Source organism: Bactrocera latifrons, unplaced genomic scaffold, assembly GCF_001853355.1.
Source record: "Bactrocera latifrons isolate USDA-ARS-PBARC rearing strain unplaced genomic scaffold, ASM185335v1 scaffold_51, whole genome shotgun sequence".
Taxonomy (NCBI): domain Eukaryota; kingdom Metazoa; phylum Arthropoda; class Insecta; order Diptera; family Tephritidae; genus Bactrocera; species Bactrocera latifrons.
Window position 1 is genome coordinate 7,593 of NW_017537168.1, and position 13,169 is coordinate 20,761.

At 34.3% G+C, this 13,169-nt stretch overlaps 1 protein-coding gene across 1 annotated transcript in view; it reads right to left on the reverse strand.

The window, feature by feature from the left end:
• Positions 1 to 1,709: 1,709 nt before the first annotated feature.
• LOC108973880 (voltage-dependent T-type calcium channel subunit alpha-1G-like) overlaps positions 1,710 to 13,169 on the reverse strand; it is a gene marked incomplete at its 3' end in the record, with an annotated part of 170,942 nt that continues 159,482 nt past the window's right edge. The window contains exons 11-17 of the mRNA XM_018941385.1: positions 10,915 to 11,165; positions 10,580 to 10,863; positions 10,475 to 10,540; positions 9,106 to 9,129; positions 8,309 to 8,524; positions 6,117 to 6,865; positions 1,710 to 1,922 (exon numbers count right to left, since the gene is read on the reverse strand). Of these exons, the coding sequence (XP_018796930.1) occupies positions 1,710 to 1,922; positions 6,117 to 6,865; positions 8,309 to 8,524; positions 9,106 to 9,129; positions 10,475 to 10,540; positions 10,580 to 10,863; positions 10,915 to 11,165 (1,803 nt within the window). The remainder of the gene's footprint in view (positions 1,923 to 6,116; positions 6,866 to 8,308; positions 8,525 to 9,105; positions 9,130 to 10,474; positions 10,541 to 10,579; positions 10,864 to 10,914; positions 11,166 to 13,169) is intronic.

Sequence of the window (13,169 nt, forward strand, 5' to 3'; positions counted from 1 at the left end):
TATAAATAATTTTTCTAAGCTAGAGAGGCTTGAGTAGAGCTGAGATATACCGCTTTGCAATATTTATTGATTCAAAAGTAATTATGGGCAGTTACAGAAAATTGACAAATTGTAGAGTTTTGGTAAGCGGGGTATTCTAAATTAAAAAAGCGAGAGATGAGCTGGAGTGAAAAATAAATTGTTATTGAAAATTGGCAGCACGTTATCGGTACGCATATTCAAATATCATTTACTGTTACCGTTATAAATAAGAAAACAAAAGTTTGAATTTGTTAGATTTCACTTAAATAAATTCAATTGTGTTTATCAATGGTTTCTTTGTAGTGAAAATTGGCAGCCATTAAATATTTTGGAGTCCATTGAATATTTCAATATTTCTTTCATATATGCTGTATAATTAAAAAAATTATAACTATTTTTCGATTATACGGCATACTAGTTAAGTCATTGTTCTTTTCTTGTTATATTAGCGAGCTTTTAAAATAATACATGGGTACTGATGATTGTATGACGCTCATAATATCATGTTACCGAAATATTTCTATTTATATTTCTAATTGTTTGTTTTTTTTGAAAGAATTTATATATGTTCTTTTTATATTTTTTTTTTAGATTTAGATTCACTACCATGGGACTATAAGCTATAATGAAAGAATTCTATGTAGAAAGTAATAACTTTATGCTACTTTTTTAAATAGACTACTTCTTAAATATAATTCTTGAATAATAATTTTTTCTTTCCGATAAAATTTTTTTTTTATTATCATAAATTCAAATTTGAATTTTACTTTTGTAAATGGTTGATTCGTGATAAAAATGTAAGATATGAAAAACAAGAATTTGTATTTAAGCAAGTTAGGTAAAATAGAAGAGAATAAAAGCTTACAAAGGGGAACAAATGTGGTGGCGGTAGTACTTTAAAGAGAAAAGTGCTTGGGGGCTACATACCAAGAAACTTTTGAGCAGAAATTTTCTTCAGAAAATGTAAAAGAGGGTGAAAAGTTGCAAGGGGTTATTTTAAAAGCGTGGAGTAAACTTAAAAATTGTATAAAAAGGGCTACAAGAGTAGGCAGAAAAGAGAAGCTTAAAAGCTTATTGTTAATTTTGGTTACAATGAAATGTGGAAGATATAAGTGACACGCCGGAACAAGGCGCGTAATATGGAGAAATATAAACAAATTAAAACTTTAGAAAAATAATATTTTTTATAACTGAGTTGTATGACTAAGTTATTTGTTAGCCGGAAACGTAAATTTTCACGAGTGCTATTAATGTTTTTTTACTCATAATAAATGTAAAACTAAACAAAAACTGTTTTAACTAATTTTTAAAAATAATTTTTCCATGAAATTTTTCCATGAAATTTTTGTAATTTTTTTTGTGTGATTTCAAGTCTTGTTTCTATATTGATTTTAATAGACTGAGTTAGTGTGCGTATTTGATTTTCGTATGTGTTAGTGGTGTTACCTCATATTTGTATATATTTGTTTTGTAAATCATTTTCGTTCATCTGCTTTGCACTAAATCCGCCTAACATAATTGTTTAGGTCTAAAATATTTTTTTTTTAATTTTTATTTCAATTATTATTTTTTGCGTCTATATTTGTTATATATTTTAGTAACTAAATATTTTTTCAATACTTTTATTACTAACACTAACATAATTTGGTTAAGGAGGGTGGGTATTCAAACTTTTAACAAACACTCACCTGAATATGAAAATGAAGAGTACGAGCAGTGAAAAGAATACCGCTACATTGTCCATTGTGCGCAGCATAACAAATAATTGACGCCGCAAATTGGGCATGAAACGCACCAGCTTGAGTATGCGCAGTAGGCGGAATGTGCGCAGCACGGAGAGGCCAGAGCCACCACCACTACTGCCATTGCCACTGTGGAATTGTTGAAAAATCTCAATGACGCTGAAAGGGAGTAGAGAATTTTTCAATATTACCAAAACATATTAAAATTTTGGCATAAGAATACTTTTTTTGTTCATGTACTGGATATATTTGCGCCCTTTATTGTGCTCCAATGTTTGAATTTCAAAATTTAATTATATGTTTTTAGCTCTTTATTTCCAATAATGAACTTATGAAAATTGACAACGTTGTGAATTTTAGTATGCATGTAATAACTGTAATATTTGAAAAGTTTAACTTTTTATTTCGTCATAGCGCCCAAATCAAAGATTGATAAAACTGGTTAAGTCATCATTATTTTCAATTTAAGATGAGATTGCAAAAAGGAGAATATGTCATATTATTATCATTCGCTAGGCTCTTTGGACGACTTTAAATTGCTACGTATGTTTCTCTGTTGAGTTGCCAGAAAGTCGTAGGTATAGGTATAGATCTGAAAGATCGTCGCATATCGAAAACACGCCTAAAGACAGCAAATTTATTGAAGCGACTAATGCCATTGTAGCCATGAAAGTTGCGCAGTGGAGGAGAAATTTTCTAGACGTTTTCAACGCATCTTTCTCATTGGAACTTTGACAAGTTGCGTCCTCCAAAATCTTTAGTCTCCATCTTTAGCTAGCTTTAAATCACTGTCAGCTGCTCTGCTATCGGAATGGCTGCAAATCTCCCTAAAAGAAGCCGCACTTCTAAAGTCGCTTTCGAAACTTTAATTTTTCCGTGATCTTGTAAGCATTTTAGGTTCGAGTAATGGAGAATTTTCGGTAAAACATTATCTTTTCTTTAATCAGATTATATGTTGGTGAACTCCAAGTTTTCAACTCTATATTTCTCTTTTCTCAACTCCAAGCTTTGAGCTCTCAACTTCACTTTCTTGAGGCCCTTTAAGCAACTATTTTCTATTTATAGGAAAATATTGAAACAGCATTCCCTGTTTTCGGTCTGATCTCGTATACATGTTAACTCGGAGCTAATTTGAGACCGGGTTTTGAAATTTTTCTTATTTCAAAAATTTTTCTTTTTCCAAACATTTTTAATTCTACAAAATATTTCCTTTTCAATTTGGTGGGAACCATTTTGGGGGTATTTCTGGAGGATCACTAGGTATAAATCTAGATTTGACTCTTTACTTTTCGAGACGGGACATTTTTCAGAGTAGTTTTATAGACTTATAAGACATTTTTGAGAGTTCTTCAATACAATTCTAACACTATTCCGCTCTATAGACTCTTTTTCCAGGGTCTAAACGCTATATGAGCAGACGGTTTGGATATAAGTCATGATATATCAAGGGTATGGTTGTTGACATTTTGTCATTCTCGAAGTCACCTCTGAGGGTCTATTAATTCGAAAAATAGAGAGTTTCTTTCCCGACACCCATACTTGGCATATGAATTGAAATACAACTTTTCATTCAAAAAGCTTGTGCATGAATCAACTACAAAGCTGGTGAATGAGTTTTCCGTCGAAAAATATATATAGATTTCGCTTTCTATGCTAAGCAATAAATTTCATGACTATGCAAATTTTGTAAAATTGCCATGACACATACACATACGTTCGCGCGCGCTCACGTAACACGAGTATTTGCTTGCAATTCACGCCTTAGCGCCACGCAGCACACATTTTTCCCATATTATATATGTATGTATGTGTGTGTCTGCGCTGACTGGCGGAAAAGCGCACGATTTTTCCCCAAACACCACAATGAATGCCGCTCATGCAAATCCTTGCTACTTTGGCGTGTTGGAGCAGTGATAATTTCACTGTTGACATACGATTGCCGAAGATTTAGATTGCAGCGGCGTGAAGCGACACAAGCAGGCGGCGGCTGTGGTTCGAAGGGTTAGAGTGGGTGGTAAGGCATAACAACACAGTAATTTGCGCCTAGCTGTCAAATGTTGGCTAGATCCTCTACTTTGTTGTTGGCAGTGCGAATGTATGCAACAGCCGATGTATATGTGTGTGTGCAACAGGCGTTGAGTAGCAACCAAAAACTAGAAGAATACCAAAAAAGCGAATGTGAAAATGGCAAACGAAAGCATTGAAGCGTTGCCGAATGTGAAAATTGCTGCTGCGGCGCCGCACGTGGAGGCGGTATATGCTGCTACACCGCATACACATATACATATGCACATTTTATAGCTATATGTGAGTGCGCGCTGTGTCGCTGCAGTCAACAAGTTGAGAATATGTTAACGTCGCCAGCAATAAATTGCCGCGCTGCCAGCATTCACAGCAGTCCGAGCCGGAGCTTGTGGCAGCCGGCCGCTCGAGGCGCAGGCGACGACAATCAAGTGGCCGAGCTTTGCCTTTTTGTTGTTATTTTTTCTACAATATTGCTGTTTCTTTTCCTTTTTGCATGCCACATTTAATGGTTAGCAAGCAGTGGTTTTGTGGCGGTCTAAAAATATATATGTGCAAATTGCTTTCGTCTACAATGTCGCGTTGTCACTGTGTGTGTGTGTTTGGCTCTTAAATAGCACGAATTTTTCACATTTCAAATTAACTTTGCACAAATTGTTTGCATAAAGTTGTGCCATGCAAGTTATGAGGTTGGCCGCACATGGCGTATGAGTAACATTTTAAGTGGCGAGCGCACGTTTGTCTATGTTTCTGACTTAGATGCAACAGCGCGTGTGTGTATGTTTGTTTGCACTGAGTATTCACATTATTTAGACGTTTGTTGGCGTATTTTGTTGGTCAGCCGTGGCGTATGAGTGATATGCTAATAACTTTGGCTGCTAACCATATGAGCGCAGTTTGACAAGTCGGTGACTTTTTGAGTGACAGTTATTATTTTGAACAATGTGGAGTTTTGTGGACTCAGCGTGGATTCATTTTGGTCTAGTAAAAACATAGAAAGATCTTGTTTTCTAAATTTTAAAATATTTGTTTAATTTTCTTGAAGTTCTTTCCTTTCATCCGTTCTTAAAATATTATTTTTATAGCGTATTACGGCCCCAAATAGATTTCGGTTCCCATTTTGGTTCAAACCTTGTTTTGTTGTCGGTATTATGCTACTTTTTGGATGTTATTATTTAATGTATCATGTGTACTTTGTCCTAAAATTGTTTTGGTTCAGATGTTAGAAGGTGATGGGTGACTAGACAGTATCGAAGCAATTAAGACTTGTAAGTTGCAACAAAAATTTTGAAATTGATCTCCAAAATATGCGTTTTTGCACCAAGAAGAGTCACATACGAGTAAGTCTTTGAGCTCTAATATAATAAATATGCTCCAGTAATATGACATGAAGATTCTAGCCGCCAGAGTAACATCGAAGGAAATGAAACCGTATTTGAATTAGCTTTTATGGGTTTTTCTGACTACCTTTAAATATTTACAGTAATTTTTATGTACTTAGTTAGCCTCTGCAAGACAAATTGAAGCTACATATATAGGTATACATATGTTGTAGCTTCTGAAGTGTAGGAAATGGCGGAGGTTATTCATTTTCTATATAAATATCTTGCAAACAGGTCTTATATGTCGATTGAGCTGACGCGATTACTTCGGTCTGCTTAGGCCGAGGCGTTTTCAAATAAGCTACTCTTTATTTGGGCAAAAAATAGTAATATTTTAAATATATTATATGCTCAGTAGTATCTGTTGAAATCTCATCAGATTAATACTTCTTCGTAGAAATCTCTTGCAGAGGTGCTGAAAGCTAAAAAAGCTTGCATTCTCTTTGCTATTCACGTTTAAGTAAGGTTATCACTCGTCCAACTTTGCCTTAGGGTTTCTCTTGACAGCCACACAGTAGAAATTGGCCTTCTACTTTAGAAAGTTCTTTTATAAATTTGTGATTAGCACTGATTAGTTTATAATATAGGCTTGAGTTTCCTTATTGTAAATCTTTGAAAGCGGAATGACTTTATTTTAAACGGAAAATGGTATGATATAGGATAAATTAAAGATCGATATATGAAAAGATAAAGCTATTTCGAAGTGGTATTGAATCTAGCCTTCTGAACGAATACAGATTTCATTGTAGAGTTTATTCGATTTTCTTTGATTGAGGGCTTTTGACTTCCCATATTGACCTACTGTCTAATAGATCGAGATTTGCAAATAAAAAACTTGATTTCAACTGGTGATTCGGACAAAGGTAGTGAAACGAAGCTCATCAAACATCAATTCACTTCCATAGCAATTGAACGTAAATTTTAAAATGTAGACCTCTTAGCTACTCACCTGAGTATCACAATAATGCCGTCGAACACATTGAAACCATTCGCTATATAACGAAATGAACCTTCCGCCACCACCTTAAGCAACATCTCCACAGCGAATATCGCCGAGAAAACGATATTACTCTTCTCCACAATGGCGGTCAAATAGTCGGGCTGCTTATGGTACTCAATACCCATGGAGAGTGTGTTAATGAGAATGGCCAACAGTATGCCTTGCTGAAAGTACTTATGCTCCACCAGCAACTTTATGTAGCGACGCATCACACCGCAAACGCGCATCAGACAGCGATAAATGCTGATCACAATTTTGATCGGCTTCGAGTGCTGCTTCTTATCGCCCAGCGGTGACAGCGCATTCTGGTATAAATCATAGCAACACGAGTAGTCTTCGATGTAGTTGCCGGTTGTTGTGTTGGCGGTGTTGTTGCCTGCGCTGCTGTTGTTGTCCAAACGCTTGCGTTCGCTTATCACTTTTGAATTTGACTGTTGTTGTTGCTGTTTTATTAATTGTGACTGCTGGCGGTTGTGTTGGTTTTTCAGCGCCTCAGCGGTATGTGGATCACAGCGCGCCAATGAGGTGTAAAACGATTCCAACGTACTCTGGCCGGTGGGTAGGGCCGCTGAAAAGGCCACAGAAAATGCTAAAAGCTCTTGACATGTCATCGCGTCGTGTATACCGAGTTCGGAGCAATCGGCGTACGGATTGGCGATGGTGCTGCCGCCGCTATTGATCGTTTGGGGGAGATTAACCTATGAGAGCGAATAAAGAGTGAAAGAGAGTCAGGTAATGATATAATGGGAAGACAATGAAGAGAGTGCAATTAATTTTGAGAGCGAAATATAAATAAAGTAAAGAGTGTTAAGCACAAAAATATGTAAACGGATAGCAAAAAGTTGGAATGGAAACTATTTACATGGAATGAAATTGACATGTGCTATGATGCGACATGTGCTGTAATTTGAAATGAAGCAAAATTATAGCATATGATGCGTTATAATACATGTGATGTCATGAAAAGTAAAGAGGAAACATTTCGAATATTACTAGTAAAGAGCTGAGTATGTGATATGATTTCAATGGGTGCGATATGAATGATAATACGTGATTTTATTTGATATCATATGAAGAGATGTGTTTTGATTAGTATGGGTTGGGGTTGGAAAGTAAAAGAACTGACGTAATATGATGTTCAATAGTATGATGTGACATCATGTGATATGAAATCATATGATATGTACAGAATTTTTAGTAAATGGTTAATAAAAGAAAATGGCGTAAAACAAATGTCATAAATATATTAAAGAATGACGTGATATGACGTCTTATAATAAGATGTGATATCACGTGATATGCTATGATTTTGTTCGAGTGATATCAACGTGATGTGATACTTGTGATATTACTAACTGATGCTACAGTTTTCATTATGAGTGAAAGTGGAAATGGGAATGACATTAAAGAGTCTTAAAAGATACATATACATACATATATATTATAATGCTTAATCAGGCGGAATTAATTAAATTTTTCTAACATGTGATGTCATATAAAGATAAATGACGGACAGGATGTGATGTCGAATCAAATAAAAAGCAATTAAATTAGTCTTTAAAATTATAATTATGTGTTTTAAATATAAGATTTGATGGTGATACTCTGATGTGACATCATATGAAAATCATGTTGCGAATCAAATTGAAAACATAGCCGTAAAAACGAAAAATAATTGATTTTAATTAAAGTGGTGTCATGTGATGTGATATCATATGATACAGAATGATTTGCTTTAAACTCATATGATATAAAATAGCATAAATTCATACAAAGTGCATTAAAACAATTTTTAAATGTACAATTTTTTGTATTAATTTTTGTTGTAAAAATTAAACATTATTATATTTACTATACTGAACAAAAATAGAGGAGAGAAGAAGAACATATCGTGCAAATCGACAAATATATAAAATTTCAAGCAAACTATATAATAATATGCAATATATAAAGAAAATTCGCGCAAGGTTTGCGATATTAACGCATTTAATGAGAGGAGGAAAACGTTGCAAATTAAGTTGAAAAAAGCTCTAACGGTGAAAGCTTGCGAAGATGCTCGTAAAATAAACAAAATCAGTTATAGAATTATGGCGAAGAGTTGGAAATGCGAATTTCCCACCTTCCAATTGCTTACGACTCACCTGCCATATGCTGCCATCACCAGCCTGCGTCATTTTCTCCGACGAGCACACGGTACCGCTCTTCTCTGCCACATTTGTTGTTGTTGTGCTTGGTATAGTTAACGGTTCGCTAATTGCAGGCGGTGTATGCAGCAGCACATATTCGTTGAACATCACCGACGGACGACGGCTAGCCGATGTGGGTGGACTGAGGAAGCCCGAGGTGCACGGATTGCTCTGCGGAGGGAAGGTGGGAGCGAAAGAAAAAAAGTAAAATACAAGTAAAGAAAAATATGAAAAATTAAAAAATGTTGAGGAAAAATGTTGAAGAGGTGGTTGGTTACATATGTAAGAAGAAAATGTGGATTAATTACATTTTATATTTTTAAATCTTTAAGAAAAAATTTTGCATAATTCACAAGGTACCATAGCATTGGTATAAAAAATGTAATCTTTCGAGCTTTCTACTAAATATTTATGTATAATTTCAACAGTAAACAGTTATATTTCAAGGTTATAATGTACATGTGGGGGACGGCAGATAAAGAGCGGGGTCAAACTTATTTTACTATTCTTCGTGAAATTTTTACTATTTACAAATTTTGCTCTCAAAACTGTTGGGACTTGATATGACTGACTTTGTGTAAGCGTAAAACATGTCAACGTGTTTTTAAAAATATTGAAATTATAAAAAAGCAACTAAAAGATATAAAAGCAGCAGGTTGTCTATTTACAGTGGTACAAAATGTGTAAAATATTGCGTAAAATTTTTAACGGTAAAATTTATAAATACCAAAATCTACTTAATATATCTATACCTTGCCCAAGTTTCCCAACTGCAGCTAAATTGTTACGTAATTGATACAAGTAGTTTATGAAAAATATTTAGAAGTCGCCAAAATATATAAGAAATGGCATAAAATCGGGTAGTTGTGTATAGTTTTTCCGGCTGTGTGTTGTTTGTAGCAGTTTTTGTTTTTTTGGTAAAAAGGCAACTGTCAAGAGTGGTTTCAGACCCTTTTCCTTTATAATTTTCTTGTAAAATATTGTGTTTTCTTGACAATCGATTTTTGAATGGGCTTTTCAAAATTTAAAGGTAGGTGTAGCTTTGTAGAATTCACAAATTCGAGTTCTGCTGTTTCTTTTTTTGTTTTGTTTTGTTATGTTTTGGTGTTGTTTAAGGTTTTTAAAAAATTAGAATTAAAATAATATTTTAAAGGCACGTTGATTCAAACCATGACCTAAGAATTTCATAATTTAAGTGACAGAGAGAGAAAAGGGTTAAATTTTCTCACTTTTTCAAAAACAAACGCAAAAATATCGATAGAAAGTTATCGGAAAAGACACCGATCACTGTTATGATATACATGTTTCTTCCACTATAAAATATTTTTTTGAATCAATAAATTTAAAAATATATATAAAGCAAAAGTTAATCATTTTTCTCAAATATTGTTCCCATAAATCGTAGAAATTTGAACTTTTATGTATCGATACATACTCAGAATGTTTTGTATTCTTATAGAAACCGAGCGGCTTAACTCTTCCTAAGCCTATACATCTACAGTTATCGATAAAGAAATAGATTAATTTAGTTTATCGGCTTTTTGTTACTGCGATAGGTGCTCCGAATGTATAAACTTTGAACTGCTAAAAGCTTTACTGTATTATGTTCTCATAGCAGCCGAGTAAAATCTAAGCATAGAAACTTACACTTATTGATAACTAACATTTTTGATATATCGATAAATACTCAGAAAAACTTCACTTTGATTGTGTGAGGGGCTTACAAAACAATATTTGCATTTTTGCTCTTCCTAAACTTATACATCTACGGTTATCGATAACAAAAAAATTGATAAATTTAGTTTTTCGATTTTTTGTTATAATTTTTAATTTTTAAAAGTTTACTAAAATAGTATTTGCATTTCTACCTGCCTTAATATACAGAAATTTACAGTTATCATAACTAAAAATCGACTATACATCGAATATATTAATCGATAAATATTTACAATATAAAATTTTTGAATACGTACGTGCTTTGATAAATATTATGCGCATTTTTACGCATCTAAACATAGGAATTTATACTTATCGATAATTAAAAATCGATAAATAATTGAATCATCGTGCCTTTTATAATAAAAATATTAAATTATACTATTTCTATCAAACAAAACTCACAATTAATTGCTCCGAATCACCATTGGAAGGAAATTTCAGCAAAATCGTTTTCTGCTGTCCCGCCGGCTGTTGACCCTGCCCCAGCGTCTGCGCTTGTTGCTTGACCACATCCGGTGTCAAGTGATTTGAAGACTTCTTCAGGTTGGAATTGCGTGCTGTATGCTCCAATGATTGCACAGAATTCTCCGAAGAGGAATGTTGTTGCTGTTGCTGCGACGACTGTGCTTGTTGCTGTTGTTGTTGCTGGCCGACCACACTTATATTGTTATTATTGATGCTATGCGGTAAACCCGTGTTGGCAGTGCCATTTATTAGCGTTGTCGTTGTGCCACTCATTGGCAGCGCCAGTGTAGAAGACGCCGCCGTCGCCGCTGTTGTGGCTGCTGTCGCTGCTGTGGGTGGCGTTAATATTGTGCTGGTTGCTGTTGTTGTTGCATGACTGCGCGTGCCATTAGCCACAGCAGCAGCACTGCCTCCGCCACCATTATTGTTGTTGTTGCTGCTGTTGCTTACATTATTATTGTTGGAATTCAGCGGCACCATGACGGTGATCATTTGATCCTGTATACTCGACGGCTTGCGATTGCCATACTTGGGGCACTTCGGGTGGTGGCATTTGATGCGCGATGGCGAGAATGTCAAATTGTCGGCGTTCGGCAGCAAACCTTCGTTGCGTTGTTGTTTTTGGTATCTGTTGCATGAATTTTTGTTGTTGTTGTTGTTGTTGTTCATTTTAGCGCACATTGTTAATTATTTTGTCGTTGATTTATGACAGTTGACGGAAGTTGTTTGACATTTGAAGAGTTCGCGTGTGTGTGTGCGTTTGGATTTTCGCAGCGTCGGTGCGCACACGAGCGGCAATTTGTTGACATTTGACATGTGTGCACAGTTATTTGTCAGTTGTGCAAATTTGCGTCAGTTTATCGCCATTTCATTGTGCACGGATGACATGCATGTCATTTCGATTGCATTGTTGTTGACGTTTGCCGAATTTTTTTTGTTTGTGTTGTTTTTTCGTTTGTTCGAATGAAAGAAGCATAAATAGAGAGCAGAGTGTAAATATTAGTGTCACATTTCAGCTGAAATTTCATTTCAAAAATTTTTCTCTTGTTTTTTGTTTGAGTGCAGAACACTCTCATGCCTGACTGATTGACTGACTGATTGTCTACTTTAGTTTATTTTTGGATCGCTGTGTCTGTAGCAAGTGTCGCCTTGGTTGTGTAAATTGTTAGTGGGCTTTTTATTTGGCTTGATATTCTAATATGTATGAGTTTATTTAATAAAATGTTATTTTTCGTGCATGAAAAATGCTTTAGGCTAGTGACAGAACCACAAATCATGTTGTCAAGACAGCTATGAGTCCGAGGATGGGAAAAAAGTTGCTTATTTAACTAAATTTTATGTAGAAAAAGAACTTTCTTTACAATATGGAACTACTTGCCACTTTCCAAATGAAAGAGACTCGGTCACTAAGGCCGAGTTAAAGCTAGAAAAACTTGACTGAAGAATAAAACTTCAGCATCGGAACCAGAATTAGTTATCCGTGGTACTAGAGACAAAAAAAAAAAACAAAGAAAAGTTCAGAAAAAAGGTCTATAAACTAACAATTAGATGAGTATGCTCTTTCAGGTAGCAGAATTATTCATGAGTGCTTAAGGGGTTATTTAAAAAATATCGTTTTTTTTTCTGAGTCGGTGAAAAAATTTCACGCTTTCTTAGATAAATTTATAAAACAATATTTTTTTCTGACTTGCAAGTTGTTTCCGCGATTTTGTAATCTCGCTATGACGATGACTCGTTTCCTGCACACTAGGATAATAGATTCGGATGTTTATTTAGTCAAAGGCTATGAACTCGGCAATATTTTCAAATAATGTTTGCCACAAGAACAAGACAAGCCAAGAATACCGATGCAAGTTGTGCAGCGTTTTATATATATTATGAATTGCTTGACGAATATCTATAGAAATTTCTTCGTTAAGCGTTTTTTATGAACTTGTGGAATATCTGAAATTCCTTCCAACGAATGGTATCACTCAGTTCATATTGCTACATGTTTTTAAAAAAAATTAGATGCTAAAGCATTTTTGGGAATGTCGAGCTTGAGTTAATCGCTCAACAGAGCTGTTGCTTCGACCGAAACGTGAGATGGTAGTATATTACTTATCTTCTGCTTGGAATAATTGTTTCAATTAGAAATGTCGAAAATACAACCGGGCACTTTATTTTTCTGAAAGGGGCTAATGAGAAATTCGATTGTATGGTCTAGTGTTTGAAGCTTTTGTATTGTCTATGAATGTGAAACAGAAATATTATTATGGAAAAAAATTTATTGTGGTGATTTGAAATGGATTTCTCTCTGTTCTAAGTTCGTGTATGAATAAAAGCAGTTGTAAGTATTATAAATGTTGCAAGCTTTTAGATTTAGAGTAATTTTTCAATATCATTTCAAATTTGTAATCAGTGACATATTTTTGCTAAACAAAATTAAATACTTTCTGAAATAAGAGTTGGAAATACTTTTTCGAAAAATTTTGAGTTGGAAATACTTTTGCAAAAAGGATTGAAAATATTAAAAATAAGATTGGAAATCGTTTTTCAAAAAATATTGAAATAGTTTCATTTTTATTAGAAATATATTTGTTATTGAAATTAATTCCATATTTTTTCCGAATTAAAAAATTTTTGTATCAAA